The sequence below is a fragment of the Catharus ustulatus genome, chromosome 4 (assembly GCF_009819885.2).
Source record: "Catharus ustulatus isolate bCatUst1 chromosome 4, bCatUst1.pri.v2, whole genome shotgun sequence".
Classification (NCBI taxonomy): Eukaryota; Metazoa; Chordata; class Aves; order Passeriformes; family Turdidae; genus Catharus; species Catharus ustulatus.
This window is the reverse complement of record NC_046224.1, coordinates 70,604,528-70,626,732: the sequence shown is the minus strand read 5'-3', so window position 1 is coordinate 70,626,732 and position 22,205 is coordinate 70,604,528. Positions and strand designations below refer to the sequence as shown.

The 22,205-nt window shown below is 46.0% G+C and overlaps 1 protein-coding gene across 2 annotated transcripts in view; it reads left to right on the top strand.

The window, feature by feature from the left end:
* The window catches only part of DENND2A (DENN domain containing 2A), a 57,441-nt gene that overhangs the window by 14,219 nt on the left and 21,017 nt on the right, over positions 1–22,205 (top strand). For both annotated transcript variants that reach the window (XM_033057375.2, XM_033057376.1), the window contains exons 2-8: positions 7,699–7,797; positions 9,198–10,406; positions 11,317–11,444; positions 15,114–15,235; positions 17,497–17,694; positions 19,626–19,719; positions 20,954–21,004. In XM_033057375.2, the coding sequence (XP_032913266.1) occupies positions 7,727–7,797; positions 9,198–10,406; positions 11,317–11,444; positions 15,114–15,235; positions 17,497–17,694; positions 19,626–19,719; positions 20,954–21,004 (1,873 nt within the window). In that variant the 5' untranslated portion in view covers positions 7,699–7,726. The remainder of the gene's footprint in view (positions 1–7,698; positions 7,798–9,197; positions 10,407–11,316; positions 11,445–15,113; positions 15,236–17,496; positions 17,695–19,625; positions 19,720–20,953; positions 21,005–22,205) is intronic.

Sequence of the window (22,205 nt, the reverse complement as noted above, 5' to 3'; positions counted from 1 at the left end):
AGGAGGGGAAAGCACCTACATCAGCTGGTTGCACTGGTAGAAATGAGTATTTGCCAATTTATTTTTGACTTTGTTGGGACCTGAAGCCAGTTCCACTGCATCTGCTGGAATCCTGTCTCTCCATATGGCTGATAGATGTGTGCTTGTGTCAGTCTGGTCTATATCTCTTTTGTTTTATTCTCTATTGACCACAGCTGTCTTCTCTGTGGATGGTTTCAAAGCCAAACCAACCAGGTATGGATCACCATGTCCACTGATGTAATCTGCAGGCTAGGATACACCACCAGTGTCTTCTTCAGCCTTGATTCAACTAACTGAATTTTCATTTATTAGGCTGCAAAGCAAAAGCAAATATTATCACCCCTTCAAAGGGGATGAGCTACCCCATTGTGTGCACACATACACAAAACGTTAAACACGGGGAGATGACCTAGTAATGCCAGGAACTGTCCCAAAAGGGTTGTCCTTTACTCCTGCCATCACTTCCCAGGGTCTTAGATTCCTCATCTGGAATTGCAGGTTTTTTTCAATCTTTTTTTTCGTTACTTCCTTGTAGAAAGCATAGCCTGAAACACATAATTCCATTGAGATTTGCAATCATTTTAGCAGCCAGACTGGAAAATACTGAATCATTCTCTTCCTTTCCATGTGATTTTTTTCTCACTATTTGTTAGCTAGCCTACCTGCAGGAGTTAAGACTCATCATGTCTCTGAAGTGTTTACCTTCTATATGTGCAGGACTAAATCTGTGGCTGGGGGCAGTGAATTAGAAAAAGAGTGTTTCTGGGTTTTTTGTCAGGGTCATGAAACATCCCACCACTAACCCTGAAAATGCTGTGTTTTTCAGCTGAGGGTGTGTCTGCCTGAAGGAGACTGAAGAGATGTCAAATACCCTTTGAGTTGTTTTTTTCTGTTTGTTATGTGTTTAGAGGGAGGAACAAAGAGAAAATAAGACAATGGGAAATGTGGGCAAGCTTAATAATAGTGGGTGCAACGAGCCCCACCTTTAACAGAAGACAATTCATATTGTGAGACCCTGTTTTTGATTACTGTCTTCAGGTCAAGATTTTATTTTTGTTTCAGTCTGCACTTTTCCATGCTGAGCATTGCCTCTGGCTGAATTACTTTTGAAAGCCTTCAGCCAAAATGGTTCAGCTGTTTCAGCGTGGAGCCTGGGGAGAAAATTGCTGCCACTTCCCCTTTGTTTAAAAAGGAAAGTCAAGCTTTTCTTTCGGTTACATTTATTTTATGCTTTGAAACAGAAGTGCTGTTTGGATCAGGAATTTGTCCTTGGCCAGTCCTGAGTCATCGCTACCCTAACTTTTCCAGGGCTCTGTGAGAAGAAAGTTTCAGCTGGCACGTGGTCAGCAGAGGTTTTTAGAGCTACCAGATGTGCTGATCCAGGTGTCAGGCAGGTGATGCTGGTGATGTCCCTGAGGAGCTTGACCTACAGCCTTCAGCAAGTGGTTGGTGGAGGGAAGTAATGACAAGAGGCAGAGCAGTTTCTCAAGGGTCCATCTGCTTTACTACAGAATAAGGATGGTCTCAGGATGAAGCTGAGACCTGAGGTGACCCTCTAATATTGCCCACAGCAGGTCCTGCTGTCTCCCTCCTCTCACTGCTGAGGGTTAATTTCTTTACAAGCAGAGTCTTGTTGCCAGCCCTGGCAAGGCAGATCGGAATTCGATGATCTTCAAGGCCCCTTCCAGCCCAAATCATTCTATGATTCCTTCCATGTGCTTCAGTGCTCATTAGGTTTTCCCAGACAGGTGATGGATGTTGCTATCTGAGCAGAAAACTTTTTGCTTCTCCCCCTTTTTATTTCTTTGCTGGTTTAGGGTGTTGAACCAGGCACCTTGTGAGCCGGTCCTGGCTTGAAAGGGCTTTAAAAGCATTGGAGCTGATACAAAACAAAAACAAGAAGGGAGGAAAATAATATAGGCACACCCTTAGTCAAAGGCAACCATCAGATCTGATCAGGCATGTCTTTTACCAAGGGCAGGGATGGGACCACCTTGCTGGCAGCCAAGGGAGGAGCAGGGCAGGCTCTTGAGCCAGAGTAATCCTTTCAGGCAGGTTAAAGACATATAAGCAGGCAGAGTTTGTTCTGCATGTTTAGAGAGGGAGAAGGTCAGGAGATGGAATTATATCCTGAAATTAAAGACCTGCCACAACACCCAGCCCAGCTTTGCTGGACATGGTGAGTTCCTGCATTCCTCACATTGTCCCCCTGACGTGGGGTGCTCACACAAAAGCAGAGGTTGTGGAACGTCCATTCCACTTGGGGTTTTTGAAAATACAGTTTGTTTTGACACGTGGGATTCTCCTGACCCTCTTGTAAGCCCTGTGGTGTAAGATATGATAGATCAAAGGAAAAACTTAGGATGGAGTGGGGTGAGGGGAATAGGAGGCTGTGTGGGATCTGTCTCTGAAAGATACTGTAGGAGCATGTCACTTGCCAGTCATTGGTCCTTCACTGGTATGTTTTGCATAAATTTATCCTGTTTTTCTCTTTAACAAATGACTTGACTCCAATTATCTAGAATTATCTACAATTAGGATCCCATTACAAGTGCAATGAACTGAGCAGTCCTGATGTTGGTGTCTTCAGTCTTCGTGGGATTGATTTAGCCAGGACAATTAGTGTCTGCAAAGAGGTCACCTTGCCCTAAAGTGACTGCCCAGCACAGGATGGCCGAGTAGCTGAGGTGGGAAGGCATCTCTGGAGGTGGCAAGTACAGCCCCATGCTCAGTGGAGTCATGCAGAGCAGCTTGTTTAGGACATTGTCCAGTTGGGTACTGGGTATCTCCAAGGGCAGAGCCTCCACCATCTCTCTGGTCTTGGTCATGCTCTTGATTAAAAGGTTTTTCCTCATGAGTAAGCAGATTAATCCTTTCTGAGAAGCCCTGCTGCTGTGGAGATGCCCATCTGCAGGAGAGGAAAGAAGCAGACTTTGTATAAGCTGTCTGAGGAGAAACTGTTGGGCTTGTCAGTGAGGGAAGGCTCATGGCACATGTTGTGGAGCTCAGGTTTGAGAAAATCTGTGCCTTGCTGCTGGGTTGGTGTTGGGCACCTCAAGTCAGGGCCTCCTCCACTGTAAGCATCTTGTTTCACCAAGGGAGCCTCTCCTGGGTCCTGTTGCCCTTCCCGGCTCTGGTTGCACCCCTGCCTGGCTCCTGTGCTCCCTGCTGGGCAGGGGCTCGCTCCCTGGGGTTACACTCTGCCAGTGACCTCAGGAAGGCAGCTGGGAACATGGACCCTGCCTGGTGCTGGGGCTGTGTGTGTGTGAGCACAGGCACGCATCCTCATGCCTCATGCCCCAAAGGAAAACAGGCTCCAAGCAGAGCAAGGGCTGGGGGAGGGAGCCTTGAAGGCTTTAACTGTTGGCTTCCCCTTACTCATGTTTTTCCTGTTAGTGTTTTGTCTTCTTGGCATCCTTCCTGCTCTTTATATGCGTGTGTATGTTATATATTGTTGCCTCCTTGTTGCTGTCTTTATGCTGCACCCTTTGTTGTGTAAAGCACCACAGCAGGGAGATGTGCCTTGTAGGCTTTGGCTGCTCGGAGTTACTCAGGTTTTGAGCACCAAGGAGAAACACAACATGTCTTTTTTACTTCTTGGAGGAGACTTGGACCAGCTGCAGGTTGCTCCTGTTGCTGTGAAGCCTTGCTATTCATATGCACCAGCAGTGTGGCCACTTGTGGACGTGGATGAAATTTTTGGGATGTGCAGAGTAAACAGGGCAAAAAAACCCTTGAGATATGGCCTCCCATCCCCAAACCACCTGTGAGGTATGCTTGGTTTATTCCCCACAAACAAAACTGCAAAGAAGGGAGGCTTGCTGGAATTGCTGTCTGACCTTCCCAGAGACAGGAATACCCGTGTGTGACTTGTGTGCTGGCTGTGAGCATTTCTGATATTATGGACTGCGGGGTCTTTGTGCTCCCCTGGCTTTTGTCATCATCTGGTGGCCACACCAAGTGCAGTGGGCAAAGCTGGTATCTTCCTCTCCCTGGAGGTGTTCCTCTGCCCTTTGAGGGTGAGAGTGTGCCTGTTTTTTATTCACTGCTTGCTCTGGAAACATCTCGTAGCATCCCTGAACCAGATGTGCGTACTCCGCAAGCATTTGGATCGGAAGTGGGGAAGAGGGCACTGGGGAAGGGGGGCGGAGGAAAACTTAAATTAGAAGAAAGCCAAACAGCTATTGCTGGAGACAGATGATTACAGCTCATGTCAGGGCTGTTTCCTGCATGCCAATGATAGATCAGTAAACAAACGCCTCTTTGCGAACACAAAGCAGGCAGGAACTCTGTTTGCAAGAGAGAGGTCGGGGTAGGTCTCACTTCACTTGGTGGCAGGAAGCCCCTATCACATGGCCCTGGGAATTGTGAGGCCGGGTGCATGGGGGAGATAGGCCGAGAGGCTTCTGCTGGGACACTTCACATCCTTCCCAGGGTCCAGCCAACAGGTTTGAGAGCTCCCTCCCCTCCCTCTTTCCTCCCGCCTCCTCCCCTGTCCTTCCTTTCCCAGTTTAATTTTGAAACGCTATCAGATGACTGCTTTGTTCCCCCAAACAATGGCAGGGAATAAATTGCAGCTCCAAATGGGGCTCAGTATCTTCTCTCCCCTTTCATGGCCTTGATGTCCTGCTCCAGGATGTACATGCCAGGTGCAGTGACCTCAGGCTCAGGTTCTGTGGGGCTGTTCCTCCCATTGCTGGTAGAAAGTTCTTGTGTGGTTTTTAGAGAAAGCGGCAACCTGTCAAGAAGGACCAGCTTGATGGGTGTGTGTATGTCCTTATGGGGTCTCCTGCTGACTGAACTCCGCCCTGCTTGTTTCTTCTGGGCAGTTTGTAGAGCCCTGATCACATTGCTCACAAGGCAGGAAAGCAAAGCATTCTCAGCCTCAGACAGGTCTCCCTTCCCCAGCCTTACTCACACTCCTTTCTGCCCTCTCCCCACTGCCCTCCATCCTTCCCTCCTGCGCACACAGCCTCATTACCTCCCTTGTAACAGACTGGGGTTGTGTTGGACCCCTTCCATGTGCTGCTTTGTCAGATACTCTCTGTGAGCTGAAGCAGGGCACAGAGATACTGCAAAGAGCCTGAGGCAGCACACAGCATAGTGTGTGGTTGATTGGAACAGAGATGTGGGCAGTCAGGAGGGACAAGTGTTCCCTCTGCCCTCCAAAATGAACTGTCGTGTTAGCTCTGGGTGCCTTGTGGAGGCAAAACTTGGAAAACAAAAGTAGATATGCTCTGTCCACTGGAGGGAATTTTCCATTCCATCACTGGCATCATAATTCCTCTGGTCAGGTATTGGCAATGTCTGTTGGTCAGGCCTGCAAGTTATTTCTGGTAAACTTATTATTGGAAGAAATGATCATATCATCTCTGAAGCTCATCTGGGCTTGTGCTTGGCCCCAGGAAATTATTTGACTGTTAGGCTTATTGAGAAGTACCTTGTTATTTTCTGCTGTTTTATTCCAGAGGTGACTCTTTTCCCCCTCATGTGTCTTCTGACGTGTTTGGATAAATATTTACTCTTTCGAGCAGAGCCAGCTAATGTGCTGCAATAATCCTGTAGGTGATGCTGAGGGCACCATGTGTGCCCTGCTGCTCAGAGGGAAGGCCCAGCCTAGGGATGGCTTTACTCCCTAAGCAGTGTGTGTTGTCAGTGGGGATGTCAGCAGGTACCTGGCTGTTGTCACAGCTTTGGAAGCTCCTGGACCACTGTTTAATCTGCCTGGTGTTGCTTTGGTTACTCCAGCCACACTTGTGCCCTGAAGGGACACACTTCCCTCTGCCCTTGGTTCCAAGTCATGCTGATCTGCTGCTTGCAGTGGTGCTCCTTTCCCATGAGACTCTTGCAGCACTCAGCAGTTGCTTTGTGGCTCACTTCTGCAAATCAAAGCTCATGGATTCTGTCCCATCTACCACAGATGAAGAAACAAGTGCATCTCTTATTCTGCATCGTCTTTTCAGCCTGTCCCACTGCCAGGGAGCATCAGCACACATCTGCCTGTGCCCAGATGTTCCTTTTCAGGGCAGGCTGTTGGAAAAGGCTGAGAGATGGAGTTTCCTGATGGGGAAACTGGTGGATCCTATGAGTATGGAGAGCACATCCCCAGGAAACATGTGATGTTCCAGCAGAGCCCCAGGGATTGTGTGTGTGGACACAAGAAATGTTGTATTTCTCACCCCTGAAGGCAGTAACAAGGAGCTGCAAGGCACCAAATGAGTGCTGAGTGATCCCTGCTCTAGGGATGCTGTAAACCAAGTGCAGAGCAGACTCTGTTGCAGCTTTGCAAGAATCTGCTTTGGCTGCCTGTGTGAGTCATTCTTTGGCCAAGGCCACAACTATGGTTAGTTTTTCATTACTTTCAATCCGTAACAGTTAATGGATGGATGAATAGATTTTGTTCCTTGGGCTGGTAAATTTTCTTGACAGTGTTGCAAGGCTGCTCTATGTCTAGATGTGAAATGGGTGCTTGTTCCAGTTACTAATGAGGGAGAGAAGCCAAGGGGGTTTATTGTCTGGGAAAAAAGAGAGGCTGCTAAATGGTTAGCAATGAGCTGCCCCGAGTGTGTACACATTGAGTTGACCCAGAGTTCACTCCTTGCCTCAGGAACATTGCCAGTGTGGAATAAAAGGAGGGAGAGAAAACTGTGAACAAACAAAACTGATTTCCCCACCCTCCCCTCCTTTTTCCTTTCTCTGCCCAAAAACTTGAACAGTGGAAAGCAAGAGATCCTTTTGTTCATTACTGTTTCTGGTGTGGTGGGCTGTATTTTTTTAATTGACAAGAGGCACTTGGTCTTGTCAAATACCAGGCATGGCAGGGCAGCCTCTGGCAGAGCAGCTGGTGGAGAGATCTGAGACTTTTCCCTTATTGCCTACAAGATGGTGAGCCTGTTGTCATTGCAATGCTTTAGAGCAGGCAGACCACCCTGATAAGTGAGCAGAGATGGTGCTGCAGAGTAGCAGGGTAATCCTTCTACTTTCTGTTTAACAAAAAAGAGCATTGCAGCACAATAAAACAGGGATGGAGTGTTGCATTGACTGGGTAGCAGTGGCACTCAAAGAGAGGGACAGTCATTCCAAGAGTGCTAGAAATCATGAGGCAAACAGAATGACTCATTTTTTGTGAATGATTTATCTTATCCCCACAAGGAGTTGTCCTGTGAAATGAGATCAGTAGCCCACCAGAGAGAAGACCAGTGGCTGCAGTGCAGTGTCTCTTCAGGCTAAAATGTTTTCTTATCCCACCAAGCTTTGAATGTTGTGACAGTGCCCAGCAACCACTTCAGACTTATGGCCTTAACCCAGGTTGTTATAAAATTGTTTTTGGTTTAGTCTTCTGCAAGTGGGGAAAAAAAATCTAAGTCTGATGAGATTTGAACAGCAATAAAAGCCTTCTTGAAATGTACTCCATATATAATTCAAGGTGCAGCAACTGATGCCGAGTCAAAGACAATTTTTACCCTCAAAAACTGTCAACTCCTCACTGGGCTTCTGAGGGGTATTGCTGTAACCCCTCTTCCCATTTTGCAGGGCAGGAAGCCTGCTGTCCTCAGAAAGCTGCCATGTCTTGCTTCAGCTCCTCTCCTGGATTTGATGGAGAAATGTGTGTATGTAAAAGGAAAAGAGAAGGATGCTGAGCAGAGAGCAATGCCTGTTCCTTGTGTCTGTCTGCAGGTGACCTGCTGCCCTGCTGTGTGCTGACATGATGACAGCAAGCAAGGCGGCCGACGTGAGCAGCAAGTCTGGGGGTGCTGTCTGCAAGTCTCTTGAGAGGTGAGAGCTTTCCCTGTGCCAGTGTGCTTTGCTTGTGTTTATTATCCCAAACACAAAGAAAACCAAAGCAAGGACACCTTCTCTCTGCTAGATCCTGTCCCTCTCTCCTCCCATATAAAAACAGACCCCATAGGTCCCATCTTGTGATTCTGTGTATGAGCTCATCCAGTCAGACTTCTAATATTCCAATATTCCAGACTCACAGTGCTGGAAAAGGTCTGCCCCAAGGCAGGACCACTTGTGCTGATGATATCTCTGTCAGTGTTTTCCCTGCTTGAAGTCTTCAACCCTGGAGACTCCTCAGAAGAGCCCCAGTGTCCCCACCCATTGCAGGGTGGCTTCTACACCACCAGTGGCACTGTGATGCCCAGCTTGGGAGGGACTGTGGTGTTCCTAGCACCAGCTCATAACCAAAGCACAGTATCACTGCCACAGCCAGGAGTTAAATATCTGTGAGGCTAAGGAAGAATAGGTGAGGCTCAGGTCCCATTTCCTCTCAAACCTGTCCCAGACTCAATTTGCACTGTGACCGAGTCTGCAATCCTGCCAGCACTGCTTAGCTCCAGGACAAAGCTCCAGGCCTGACAGCACTCAGGGTATCCCCATGGATGCTCTTACAAGACTGCTAAGTTCTGGAAGAGGCACAGTTGACACATTTAAGTTAATGGGGTGATTTCCCAAATTGAATCTTATGTTGGGATTGTGGTTAAATGGGACTAATGATATGGATTTGCATCCTAGTAATTACCTTTTGTTGTCTTGGTGCTTTTTCCCAAGCCTAGGCAAACCTCAAAGTGCTTCAGTTCAGAAACATTTTGTGTTGGAATAACAGCCTATTCAGCAGGATATTGTACTGATACTGTGATATCACACACCTAGACTAAATGGATTTGGAATTTTTGTTGCATTTTTGACCCAAACAATGAAGATGTTTAATCTGAGAATGTTGAATCTGGTTTCTGGGTGGGAGTGTCCCTGGGGGCCTAAGTGCACCTGTGGACTGGGATGGCAGAGCCCATAGAAATGGAATAATAAAAGTGCAGTCTTTGGGCATCAACATGCATTTGGGGAACATTAGGATGGATGAGAGAGATCCTCTGGGCAGGCATTCCAGGAATGCCAGCTGTACCATATGCTTTCTCCTCTGTGTAGCAGCTCTCATTTTGCTGTTGTTTACAAGTGGTCTAGTTTGCATTTGTTTGCTTAAGCCTGATGATGTCCAAAGCTTTGCTGCACTTGTCCACACACAAATACACGCATTGGTGAAGCTCTCATTGGTATCAGCATGTATGGTGTACAAAAAATGCCTCTGTTTTTGAGTAAAGCTTGAGGAGCTGATGAACTAAGCCAAGGATGAGCAATGGCAGTGAATGTTTCTTTGCTTTTTGTCTTTGATGCAGGATCAAGCTTGCAGATAAGAACAATACAGCAGCTGTGAAGGAATTAGAAAAACCTTTGTCTGGATTTTTGAGTGAGAAATGTTCTGAAGGTTCCTCTGTTGCCCTGGGTTTAACACCTGAAGCTGAACCAGTTTCTTCTGTGGTGAAGAACCCACTGGGAGCCTTGGAAAACTTGATGCTGGATCCAAGGCTCGACTGCTTTCAGCAGAACATGCTTAGTCCTAAAATGATCATCAGTGACCCATCTGTGGATCTGAATGTCAAAGAAAACAATAAAATCATCAGGAGGCAGATAGGAGGCACTCAGAATATACCTGGGAAAATTGGCTTGAGGAATAAGTCCTTCAGCATCAAGGAGAAAATTTCAGAATGGGAAGGAAAGAAGGAAACGCAGTCTGCTCCTCGCAGAGAGGAGGAGGCAGGAGCCAAAGAGGAGCACAGGATGCTTTGTGTGACTGAAAAGATGAGTGGGGAAGCACTGGTGACTCGGAAAGCAGAGCCCAAGAGACTCATGAGCTGGGAACTGGAGTGCAAAGGGGCAGGCAAAGAGAATGAGAGGAAAGCAGGGACTCAGAAAGGCGCGGGGCAAGCAGCAGAGCGAAAAGGGGAAGCGCAGAAGGATGAGGAAATGGAGTTCAGCCCTGGAAAATGCAAGGAGGTCAAAAGTGGGAAGTGGGAGGTCCAGAAGGAGAATCTTTCAGTGCTCAGTCAGGTCAAGAAGCTAGAGCAGGCTTTGAAAGATGGCCCAGCAGAGCTGCAGCCACAGCTGCCTGGTACTTACTATTCCCCCCAGTGCTTGCAGGAGAAGGCAGCACAAGGGCACGCCGCTCCCGAGGGCCATGAGGGCGTGTGTGGTGGGGCTGAGCTCAACAAAAGGCTTCCTGGCCTGGACTCTGAAATCAGTGAGCCGATTTTTGGGACTCTAGAAGAGATAAGAACTTCTCATGTGAAATCCAAGCACTGCACGGTGGAGAATGTGTACACGGAGCCGGGGGTGCCGGAGAAGAAGCCCTTCATCAACCCGCTGCCCAAGCCTCGGCGGACTTTCAAACACGAGGGGGAAGAGGACTGGGTGCCAGCAGCCAGGAATAAAAGAAACTTACCCCCCCTGCCATCCATTCCTCCCCCTCCCCTGCCCTCCTCTCCTCCCCCATCAGCTGTCAGCAGGAGGCTCTGGAGCGGGAAGCACAAGAACAACGCTGACCACAGGTATCGGGGCTGTGTTTCATGGAGCCCCACCTTCCCATCTTCTCTGAGAGACACAAATCTTTCCTTTTTGCTCAGAATCTCCAGTATAATCAGCACTTGATCATCTCTCCCAGCATGGATGATTGGCCAGCACTACTCCACAGTGATAAATCATGGCAGATTTAAGGTCACTGTATTACATGGCTTAACCTTCAAGCCCGAAATTGAGGGATTTGGGGGTTTGTTTTGGTTTTCGTAGCAGAAACTCTACTTAATTGCAAAATGACCACAGCTGGTCTGGAACAGTGTTTGGAATGACAATCTCTAGTTTCTACTGCAGCATTTTCACTGTCCATAGTAAGCCTCAGTGAATCTGATATATGTATATATTCTTCTGGAGTGCTTGCTTGCCTTTTATCCCCACCCACACAATTGTCACACATTTTTGGGGTGGGGAACATAAAATACACTGTTTTTCTAGTGCCCTCTGGATAAATTGTCACTTAAAAGTTCCTGGCTCCATTGCAGAAAGGAAATCAAAACTTGCTAGGTTTGCTCATGGAGGGCACAGTTTTACCCTTTCTACTGTTCTTCAAGCAAGTTTTGTTTTTCTGTGCTGCTCAGAGAGCTGATTTTGGGGCCCTCTTATGCTTTTAGGAGATGGGATCTGTGCTGTAAATAGGACCTCTCATGTCCTAAGGTTCTGTGCAGCATTCCAGGGTTTGCCATTTAACACTTGCATCTTCACAGTGTGCTATTGCCATGACACCCCAGTATTGCTTTTCCATTCTTTACATGGGATGAGGCAGTGAAACGTTTTCAGTAATTCACCTTGCCAGCTGTGTGGAGAAGTGAATTAGCTGTAATTTGGTTATAAATGCTGATTAACCATCCTCTCTCTGTTCCTCTTCCTCCCCACTCTGTGGTGCAGAAAATCCTATGAGTTTGAGGATTTGCTGCAGTCGTCATCCGAGCACGGCCGGGTGGATTGGTACGCGCAGACCAAGCTGGCCCTGACACGCACTTTATCCGAGGAGAACGTCTACGAGGACATCCTGGGTAGGAACTGGGAAAAAAAAGGTTTTCTTCTTTGGTAAAATCTAAAAAATTTCATTTGAAAAGTTTAATGAAAGAGAGCAAGAGACAAACAATGAAGCAAAAAGTTATAATGACTGGGTGCTTGGCATTCACTTGTTTTGGTGACACCCTTTAAATTTATCAGCCCATTGCATATTATACTTTTTCAAACTTTTTTATAAACTATTTTTAATATTTTAAGAACTGCTTTGCATGGCTACTTTTTGAGTTCACTGTTTTAAAGTAGGCATGTTTTTTGTCTGTGGTTTTAATTTATTTTTTTAAATTAGTTTTAATTTGGGCTGTGGTCTTCAATTTTTGCAGATGGTCAGTGTTGGTAATTGGTATATCAGTAACAGGTGTTTTTACTGGGTGTTATTTAACTAAGTAGGTAGTTTAGTTACTACAAAGACACTTTATTAGCTTATGTAGCTTTTAAAGAAAATTATATCTTAAAAATTATTTTGACATTATACATATAATATCCACTCTAATAATTGTGAAAAGCCATATAGTATGTATTTATAACAGGAACTCTGCACAGGGAAGGCAGCTGGCTGCTAGTCCTGAGTAGGAGAGACTCATGGTCAACAGGCATTCAGCAGAGGTGCTGAATAAAGTATGTTTATTATCCAAATGTAAGCCAGGACACATTTTGCACATATTATTGGCAAGTAATAAGAAAAATGCATAGGGTGCTTCAAAGCTCATCAGCTTCAAAGATAAACCTGAGGCATATGGGAAGCAGCTTTTATTTTTTGCTGGCATATCTCCTCTGCCTTCCTTTTGTCCTGTGGATTAATTCTCACAGCTCTGATCTGTCCATTGTGGTGATTTTGTCACTGCTGAGATAATGCAAACAGTCTAAAAATGTAGCCTTGAAGTCAGTTCCACAGCTCAGGAATAGGATTGTCTATGGCTTCAGGTACCATTGCAATTAAGAAACTGGGTCCCACAATCTTTGGAACTGAGTTTTATTTAGTTCTCTAACTCCACTGTCAGATCAATGCCATTCTGAAAATGATTTCCTGTAACTCTCTCCATTTATATAGTGTTTTTTAATATTGTGAGTTGGGTGGCCTTTGATGGAACATAGAATACAGGTGTCCCCCTTGAGAAAGCCTTAATGAGTTTTAGTAGCTGTGGGCTGGTGCTGTGTGAACCTCTAGGCTGAGGTCAGCAGCTTAGGAAGGGAAGAGCTGCATCAGCTGTTGCCGTGCTGCTGCAATCCTACAAAGGTGCTCTGTGCTGTTCAGCATAGGAGGAGCTGCACTTTCTCAGGAGCAGGCCAGACATCACTATTTTGATATTAATATAATCTGATCATACTTGATAAGAAAAGACTCTTAAAGGAATCGTGTTCCTTTGGGACTGATGGCAGACAAGGCAATTCTAATCCACCCTTTCTGACATTTTTTGAAGCTGTCAGCCTCATTTGTGGAGCTAAGGGCCTTATGTTTGCTTTTCTTCTTCTCTTTAGAGGGGGGGCCAAAGGGACAGGGAGTGTCTAAGCAGCTGCTGTGGGGTTTTTGTGTTGGGGCATGATGGGAGGTCTCAGAAACCACTGAGTAAGGGTCACCTTGTCAGCTGGAATAACATGGATAGCATTACAGAGTGGCTGTGAAGGCAAATCCATCTATTCAAACACAAGCACACCCCCATGTCCCAAGTGTGCAGGGAACTCAAATATCAGCCTGAAGTTCCTCTCCCCCCCAGCTTTTAGTTGTAAAGATTAGAAGAAAACAAAGTTATAGGTAATTGTCAGCTAATAGAGCATGTTTGGTTTTTGTTTTCTTGCTGCATGTTAAGGCTTTGCCTGGAGTCAGTGATCTTTAATTGGTTCCTGCAATCCTGGTGGTGTTACCATGGAAGCTTGGGAAAAGGGGTGGACAGGGATAACTCAAAATAAAAAGCACCAGCTTTGTTTTTGACAAGACCACAGACAAGTTTAATCCACAAAACAAACAACATGTGAAAACCACACCAGTGGAAGGGGAACCAAGACTTCAGCCACAGGACACTGCTGCTGGCCCACAGGCAATCACATGTGCCCATCAGGATGTGCAAGCACACACACACACAACCCCATATGTGTGATTTAGGGGGGTTCAACTGCTGGTGGAATAATGGCTCCAATTCCCAGCAAGTCACACAGATTTCCTTCATGTCCCCTTTTCTTCCCCTGTTCACCACTGCTTACCTGGAATATTGGTTTATTTGTAAAAAAGAGGGAAATGGTGTTCTTTTTTCTAGACTGAAGCTAACTGGACTTATTTAGCAGTTTGAGGATGGGACAGGCAACAGAATCGAAACTTGTTCTTTTTTTCTCCAGTCTTCCCAGTTGCTGGGAAGTGTATTTTCTATAGTGAAGAGGCTGTTGAAATTAGAAAGTGGAGCTGGTTTCAGAGACAGGAGAATGTTTGCTGACCAAGTATTAGTGCAGCCTTGCTTTGCTGGTGTCACCCACTTGGTTTCTCCTTGATGAATTTGGATTCCCCGCTGGAGCACTGGGTGTCACCAGCTACTGGAGAGGACAGTGCTGGGAAAGACTTGGGTTTCTGTCCTTGTCTGAAGAGCTCCAGCTGGGCAGGCAGGTGGGAGTGCACTGGTTAGACAGAACCCACAGCCATCACTGCTCCTGCTGCAGAGCCTTGCAGCACCACCAGTAAAGCCAGCCAGCTTTACTCTCAGCCAAGCATTTTGTGACAGTAAGAGAAAGGCAGTTGCTTTGAGTCCCAGCTGTCCACTGGGATATGGCATGAGATGAGGCAGTGAAGAGACAAGGCTCATAACTTATCGTTTGCCTGTGCAGATGCTTGGGCTGAGCCTTTTGTCAGTGTTTTCTTACATGCTTGGGTGGAGATGTCACAACCTGCTTTGTCAGAATTGTGCTCTTTTTCAGCACACTTAGGCTTACATTCCCTAGTACTGCTGAAGAGTGGGATATAAGAACCTACATCTACTTGAGAGGTGTGCCTTGTGTTCCACATCCCCTCATCCCCATTGTTCTCCAGGGCAAGAGCATCCCAACTTTGAGTGGCTTAATCCTTCCTCTTTCTAAAGTACAGCTTGTGAGATTGAGGTCTCCATGACTGGTGAATGTGTTTGAAATCCTGGATTGTGTGATAGACATCCATGTTCAGAGCATGGATTAAATCTTCCTGCAGTCAGCCCAAGAGCAGGGCATCACTTCAGCCCCAGTAAATGATGACCAGATGTCATCCCCCTAAATGTGGGGCTTAAGCAGAGGGAGGACCTTCATGCTAGCCTTCAGCTTCAGTTTCATTGAGCAACTCCAAGCAGAGCACTGGAAAGAAGGAAATATAATTATGAACTAATGTGCATGAGAACATCACAGCTCTTCTGGACACAGGAAAATGAACTTGAGGGCTCACAGGGTCTTTTCCATCTGTATTATCTGTGATGTTTCTATGGTTGCATTTGTCTGTCAGGGTTTGGACACTGTCCAGCAAGCAGCTGGACTTTTAGGGCTATGGAGAGAATGAAGAAATTGCAGGAATGCTTGAGAACAGGTCTTTATGTCTGATGTGGGAGGTGGGAGAAGACCAGCAGATCGCTAAATGGATTTTTATGGCAAACCTCAGAGGTTTTCTGCACTCAGAACCTTTTGCTTTTGGCTTTTTGCTGCAGATCCACCATCAAAGGAAAACCCTTATGAAGACATCGAGACCAACAGCCGCTGTTTGGGGAAGAAATGTGTCCTGACCTTCCCAGCATCTCCCACCTCTTCTGTCCCTGGGACTCCCACAAAGGTACCTTGATTCAAGTGGCCACTTCTTCTGCTCCAGAAAGTTTTTGGGTGAAATCCAGGTCCTGTGTGGTAAAACTGGACACCTTCATCATGTTAGGGACTTTTCCTTTGTGCCTTTGGCCACAGAATACAGCGTGATAAGAGAGGATTTACTGCCTTTCAGTGAGGTAGTAAAACAAACCAGCATTCCCTTAAATAAATGGTTTTTTCACTCCAGGATCACCTTCCCTGGTGGTGTGGGAAGACCTTCCTCCCCTCAAAGAGGGCATGGAAGTATTTGGGTACTCAAGGCCTGTGGGCAGTGCAGTCTGCCCATGCTGGTGCCAGGTGTCTCTGCAGGTCCCCCTTCCCCCCATCAGAAACCTTTTTTTTCTCTCCCCATGAGACAATTTGCTGGTAAGTAAGGCAGTGCCAGTCCCCTGGGTGGAGAGATGGTGCTAGAAGGACGTCCCCACCCCTTGGTGCCTTTTTCCTCCTTGTCCATGGAACCAAAAGAAGAGGTAAAACTTTGGTTGGCACCTCTTGGTCAGAGCTCAGGGTTTTCCAAGGCCAGCCCTGCTCTCTCAGCCTCCCAAGCTGCTTTGGTTGATTCATGTTGCCTGCTTGAATAATCCAAGCTGGGACAGTGTGATGGCCAAAGTCATCTTGGCAATAAATGGGTTCAGAGTGGATAGCAGGGATCTAAACACAGCTTTCCTGGCCAAATGCTTTTCTCATGCTTTCCAAGTAACAGCTATTATTAGAGATGTTGTCCAGCATTTTCAGAAGTTTTATTTGACATGCTGTTCTTTTCCAAACAGCTCAATCAGCAACTAAGGTGTCTTTGGATAATTCAGCTCTTTAAAATGAAAATTGTTCTGTGGTTCTCAATCCATTCTCCTTGCTGCTAGTTAGGTCTAGAGCAGCAAGGGGCCATTTGTATGAGTGTTGGGATGAGGCTGATCTCCCTCTGAGAGATTTGCAGTCATCCATGCACCCACACTTCCCACATGTGTTATCCAAAGGGAGCTGCAGTGCTGCACTGGAATGCCTTGCACCAGAGATAGTATTCCCAGCAGGAGAGCTGAGCAGGAGTGCTTTGGCTTCTAAAAGGCATGATGTGCATCAGTCAATAAAGGAGATGCTGCAGCTCTCTTGGCAGCCAGTGGGTTTGCAACTGCAGCATTCATCCTGCTGGAGAGCCTGGCCAGGCTGCAGTGATGGGGAGTGGCTCTGGAGAGGCATTCAGGACTACTGGAAAGTACCAGATCATATCCCTGGTGCAGAATGAGATTCTTCAGTGCAAAGACCCCTTCTAGCCTCATTTTTACATGACTTCTCTGTAGGTGGCAAACATTTTTGTGAGCTGAGCATTTTCTACCAGATCCAGAAACACCTGAACTAACCTGAGTGGATTAATTGGTCTGACTAATAACTGCTGATGGAGGCAGATGGTGGTGCTGCCTCAGCTACAGTGTGAATTGTTCAGAACTAGGCTGGATAACTCTCCCCCACACTTCTTAGTGCCAGATCCTCTGGCAGTGCAGATGCTGTTCCCACAAAAGGTGCAATTTACCTTGTCATAACTAGTGGGAAATTCTGTAGGAGAAGATAAAAAGGATTCTTATTGAGCATCTTTATGGTGAGAAGTAGTTTGCCCTTCTTTATCTGGAACTGAGCTTTCTACTTCTCTGATGCTATTTTTGGTCAGAGACTTTGGGAACTTTACTCTGCTCCTTAAACATCTTCTGTTGTACTCCCACCAAACTTGCTCATGAGTTTAGGAGGAAAGCAGTCTCCATAATTGTCTACCAGCATCTCTTGTACCCTTTGAAAGATCTGATTCCAGCTCCTGTCAAAGGCAGCCATGCTGACAGTGCTTTTTGCTTGCTCTCACTGCTTCTCTGTTCCTCATGGCTGGCTGCTCCTTATCCCAAATGCTTGTGGTTGGTTGGTTGGTCTTGTCCTGTTTACAGTCTCCAGCCTCTGAATTACCCAAATCCTGGGAGAATTTTTTCCACACTGGAGTGAGCCCTTCTTGGCCAACCCCTGAGCTTGTGTTCAGTTTTGGAATGAAAATGGGATGGTTGAATTGCTGGTCAAAATGTAGCCTGGCAGCTGCATGGGCTTCTTGCACGTGCAGATATCCGTGGCCACTCTCAGGCTGTTTTGACAGCTCAGTGCTGTGGCTGCCCCACTGGATTTGCTGATGTGACAGTGTAAGCAGTGGAGGGAAGATGCACGAGATCCTGTGGTCATTCACCCCTTCTCCTCCATTTCCAGTTGCTCTCCAAACCCATGTTTTTCCGGCAAAACTCGGAGCGGCGGAGTTTCAAACTGCCGGACATACGGAAACTGAGCCGTGATGGGACCGGGTCACCATCCAAAATCAGCCCTCCCTCAACCCCCAGCAGTCCAGATGACACCTTCTTCTCCTTGGGAGACTCTCAGAATGGCAAGAGGAGAAGGAAGATTCCCAAGGTAAATCTAGGGATTTGTCTTTTTTGTTTGGCTTCTTCCAGGCAGGAATGTGAGTATAGACCAGGTTTTCTTAAATTTCCAGCGTGTGGTATCCCTGCAAAGTAGCTGCTGTCTTGGCTGTTGGCTTGATTTGTGTTTAACCCCCTTTCTGCCTGAAGCAGAAGGCACACAAACATGTCTACACCTTTCAGAGAAGTTTTTTTATTTCCATCTGACATTTCATAATAATTTTTTTTAAAAAAAGACATGGTAATTTTGGGATAGAAGTTGAAGTATATCAGAGGGGAAAAAAGCAGTTCATATTTTGCAAAAGATGTACCCCATCATACTTCCTGCTGTGCTTCCTGGACAGGACACTCAGAAATTGTCTGTGTGTTGTGTTTTTGTTTCCTCCTGGAAATCTCTTGTTCTTTGTTCATTCTGATTGGTGCACTGGCTGTTGATAATTTAAGGTAAGGTGTGATTGTAGGAGAGCAATGAACATAATGAGTGACAAACTGAGTGACAAAAAGGACTTGTCTGCAATTATGAGCATTTTCTGCAGCAATATTTCCTATTTTGTACTTGGATACAGCATTACTCCATTTAAATTTTATTTTCTTTTAGATCTGGCAGGATGTGTATTCAGTCCAAATGAGGTTTGGCAGCAGTCTAGCTATTGAATGTTTCAAAAACACAGTTATAAAAACACAGTTGCTTATCCCAGTCTTTTCAGGACAAGCAGAGGCTACCAGGGATGGTCTGTGGTGATTTTTTTCCAAACCCACAGTTTGCATTTGGGGCAAGAGGGATGTGTTTGTGTATCTTTTTTGTTTCCTGGTTGCCAGATCTGTGTTCATGTTTGCATATCTGATTTTTGAATGCCCTCTCTGTGTGCCTCAGCCTTTCAGGAATGAACCAAAGACTGCAAATGTTTAGGGTTTCTTTCCCAGTATGTCTTCACATCTGTGCCTGGGCTTGAGCTCTGTCAGTGTGTTCACACATACTTTTATGTCAATGGAAGAGAAGATTCCAAGTGTTTATTTACCCCACAGTGCCATGAGCAATCTTGCAGGGCCAGCTCAGAACCGAGGTTTGCTGTCTCAAGGGCAGCATCACCTGAGGCTTGAGCTGGGCATCAGAGATCCTGCCTCCCACTTAAATATTTGTATTCAGAGTTCCCTGACCAAGAAGATGGTGGGAGTGTCTTAGCTTGAGCTGGCAAGACATGTGGAAGTAAATCTGGAATTTGAATTTATACAAATTATTTATGGAATAAATCTGAATGTTGTGTTCATATCCAGCTGCTCCTGCCTGGGACCTTGAGAAGGAGGCAGGTCTGCTGCAGCAGGAAGCCTGGCATGGCTCTGCTGCAATTTCCCTCCCCTTCAGGAATGGACAGGTAGACCAAAGACTGAATGAGTCACTAAGCCCAGCATTGCCCAGCACTGAAATGTCCTCTCTCATGGTCAGCTGGGAGCACAGGGATTACAGGATTTGCAAAGGAAACCACTGGTGTAAAATATTTCACTATCACTGGCCTCCACCCTCCTCAATTTCTTCAGTCATCCTCCAGCCAGTTTTGTGCTCCCAAAGCTGCAGACCAGGACACATTGCCAAGGGACACTCTGGTGGCCCCTGGAGCATGGATCATGGTATGGAGGGATGGACTCTCTCAAGCTAATACATCTGCACAGTGTGGAAGTGCTTTAAGGTGTCACCTTTCGTCAGGGTTTGTTACCCTGGGCTCCTGCTGCACCAGAGTGAGCGTGGAGCTGGCACTACAGCACAGATCCTGGAATTTGGGCATCTTCACATCAAGTGAAGAGTTTCAACATGGCCAAAGTTGGGATAAAGAGTGAAATTCTGCATGAAATTCTAACTTAATTTCTTGCCTGGGGAAGAAATGAACCTTGTTTGTTTGTTTGTTTGTTTGTGTGTTTGCTGAGCAGCTCGTGTTGAAAATCAATGCCATTTACGAGGCACGGAGGGGAAAGAAACGTGTCAAGAGACTGTCCCAGTCTACAGAGAGCAATTCAGGGAAAGGTAAAGGAGCTTCAAATCATCATGCATCTAAGACTTTCTGAGGACTTGCCTTGCACTTTAGGCTGTGGTTTATGTGACACTTTCTAGCCCTTCTTCCAGTCCAGACTAAGGTTGAGTTGGGGTTTCCACTCTTTTTTTTTTTTTTTAAGATGAGGGCTGTTCCTCTGCCCAAAGGACTTTGGTTAAACTGGAAGTTTTCTGTTTTCCTTGCTTCATTTTAATTCCATGGCTTTGCATGATAACCTCATAGGTCACACCAAACATGTCCCCTCTTTTTGATGTTTATTTCTGGAGCATGCTAGAAGCTGTGGAGAGGAATGTTCTGTCCAAAAACTCTGATTTGTTGAGATCAAAATATTTTGTGGGAATGTGTCACTTCAATGAACTGTCCAATGGAAGACAGGAGATTTTGGAACAGCCCTTGTTCTTTCACCATCCCAATAAACAAATAGCCTCAGTTGGGAATCAGGGTTTCTACAACTGATTTTAGGACCATCTTTATCTTAGCAGGATTGAGACTTTCAGCCTCCCACTGCCAATTAACAACTTGCCCAAAGCATTCAGGCACTTCAGAGCAATTACTTTGAAGCATCTCAGCTCTGTAAAAATTACAGTTGTGTCTTTCCAACACGGAATTTTTTCCAAAACACTTGAATTTCCACCTAAAGGTGACCACCTCTATTTGTTTCCCACAATTATTTGTTACTGTCTATCCTATTTCATAAAGCATAGACAGACACAGGGTGGATGAGTGTGTTTGTATGAGCTTTCAGGGGAAGCATCCCAGACATTTTATACCCCTCCCTGAAGCATCATTTAGAGAAATAGATCATTGGACCATAGAGGACTTTGATCTGATTCAGTCTGACAATTTTTTTTTGTTTGTTTGTTTGTTTCTTTCCTTGGTTTTATCCCATGTCCCACAAATTTGTGCATATTAATGAGTATTTTGCCTTGGTGTTGTGCTTAAATCCTGTTCTGGCGTTTTATTCTTGATGCAACTCTTCTGGCTGTGCAAAATTGATTTTGTTGTTGTTGTTTGGGTTTCAGTGGGAAGATGCCAGGGTTGGTAAGCTGAATAACTGTGGGTATATGCACCCTTGAAAAGAACCCTTGGGACCTAAGCTGCTTCCCCTGAAGTTGCCAGGCCCAGCTTTCTCATGCCAGGGATAAGAAATGCGCAGCTATAAATAGACCTTCCTTAATTCATCTTTCCCTTTCTTTTTTTATCTAGTTACAGATGAAAACAGTGAATCAGACAGTGACACTGAAGAGAAACTGAAAGGTAAGGAAATGTGTGGAGAGAACAAATGGCTCCTGATAAACTCTGCTCTGAGCTGCCAGGACAAGATCTCTCCTCTGTGTTCTCCCTTTGGAGAAGGACCTTGTTTCTGCACAGAACACAGCAAGAAGACAAAGATCTCAGTACTGCAGAAGAAAATCCATGTGCAGAGGGCTGTAGGAGCCCAAAACAAACATCTCTTCCAACTCCCACCAAAGCTCCTTGTGGACTGACTTTCCCAGGAGGAGTATCGCACGCTGAGGAAATACAGTGAGATTTCTCTAAGTGCAGAGTCAGAAATGTGTGGCCAGACTGGCAGAAGCAGTGTTGCATGGCACTGAATGTCCAGACACCTCACCACGTGCTTATTATGGGAGAAGAGTCACTAGCCAGGCTGGCTAGCTAGGAAAACAGAGTTGCACTCTGTGATTTATTGCTGGTTAAACTCTCCTGTACTGGCTGGGTTGGGATAAAGCACTGCATTTCTTTCTTCACTCTTGTAGGATTATTTGGTGTACTGATCTCCATAACACTCTCCTGAAATTAATAATTAATTAATTTAAGGGGTAATTAACCCCTGGACATTTTGGGGACATTGCTGTCTTTTGGGAATTGGTGTGGCAAATTCAAAGTCCTGGCAGAGTTAGAACGCAAGATGGAAGTTCCCTCACATTCCAAAGTTTCCTGACTCACATGCACATCAGATCTGGATAGCAGGGCAGTTCATTTCCATGCTGAAAAGACAGGCATGAGCAGCAGCTGGGCTGAGTGTCAGCCACAGTGCATTGTGAGTGGGAGTGCTCCTTCTCACCCTCTTCCAGGTTTTTAGAAGTGAAAGCTCAGACTGAGTTCCCTCTTGTGAGCACAGCTTTCTCCTCAAGAACTGCTGTATGCTCTTGCTTTCATCTGCATTGAAATCTTTTATCTGTATTGCTGTGTTAGCAAGATCAAGCTGAAAACTGCTGCCACTGCCCATCTTTTGACAGGTTCTAAGGCTAGCCTGGACACAGGAGAGAGTGTTTGCACTGGGATGGTGCAGAAATTACGTTCACAACCCTCCTGAAATGTGATGTGAAATACAGACCACGTTCAGATTTAGCTGAGAAGGCAGTGTAAATGTCGCCAGGAAGGCTTGAACTCTTGTCTGCTGCTGGTTGCCATAGTGAATCATGTGCATCATCCTGTGATTCTCTGTAACTGCAGC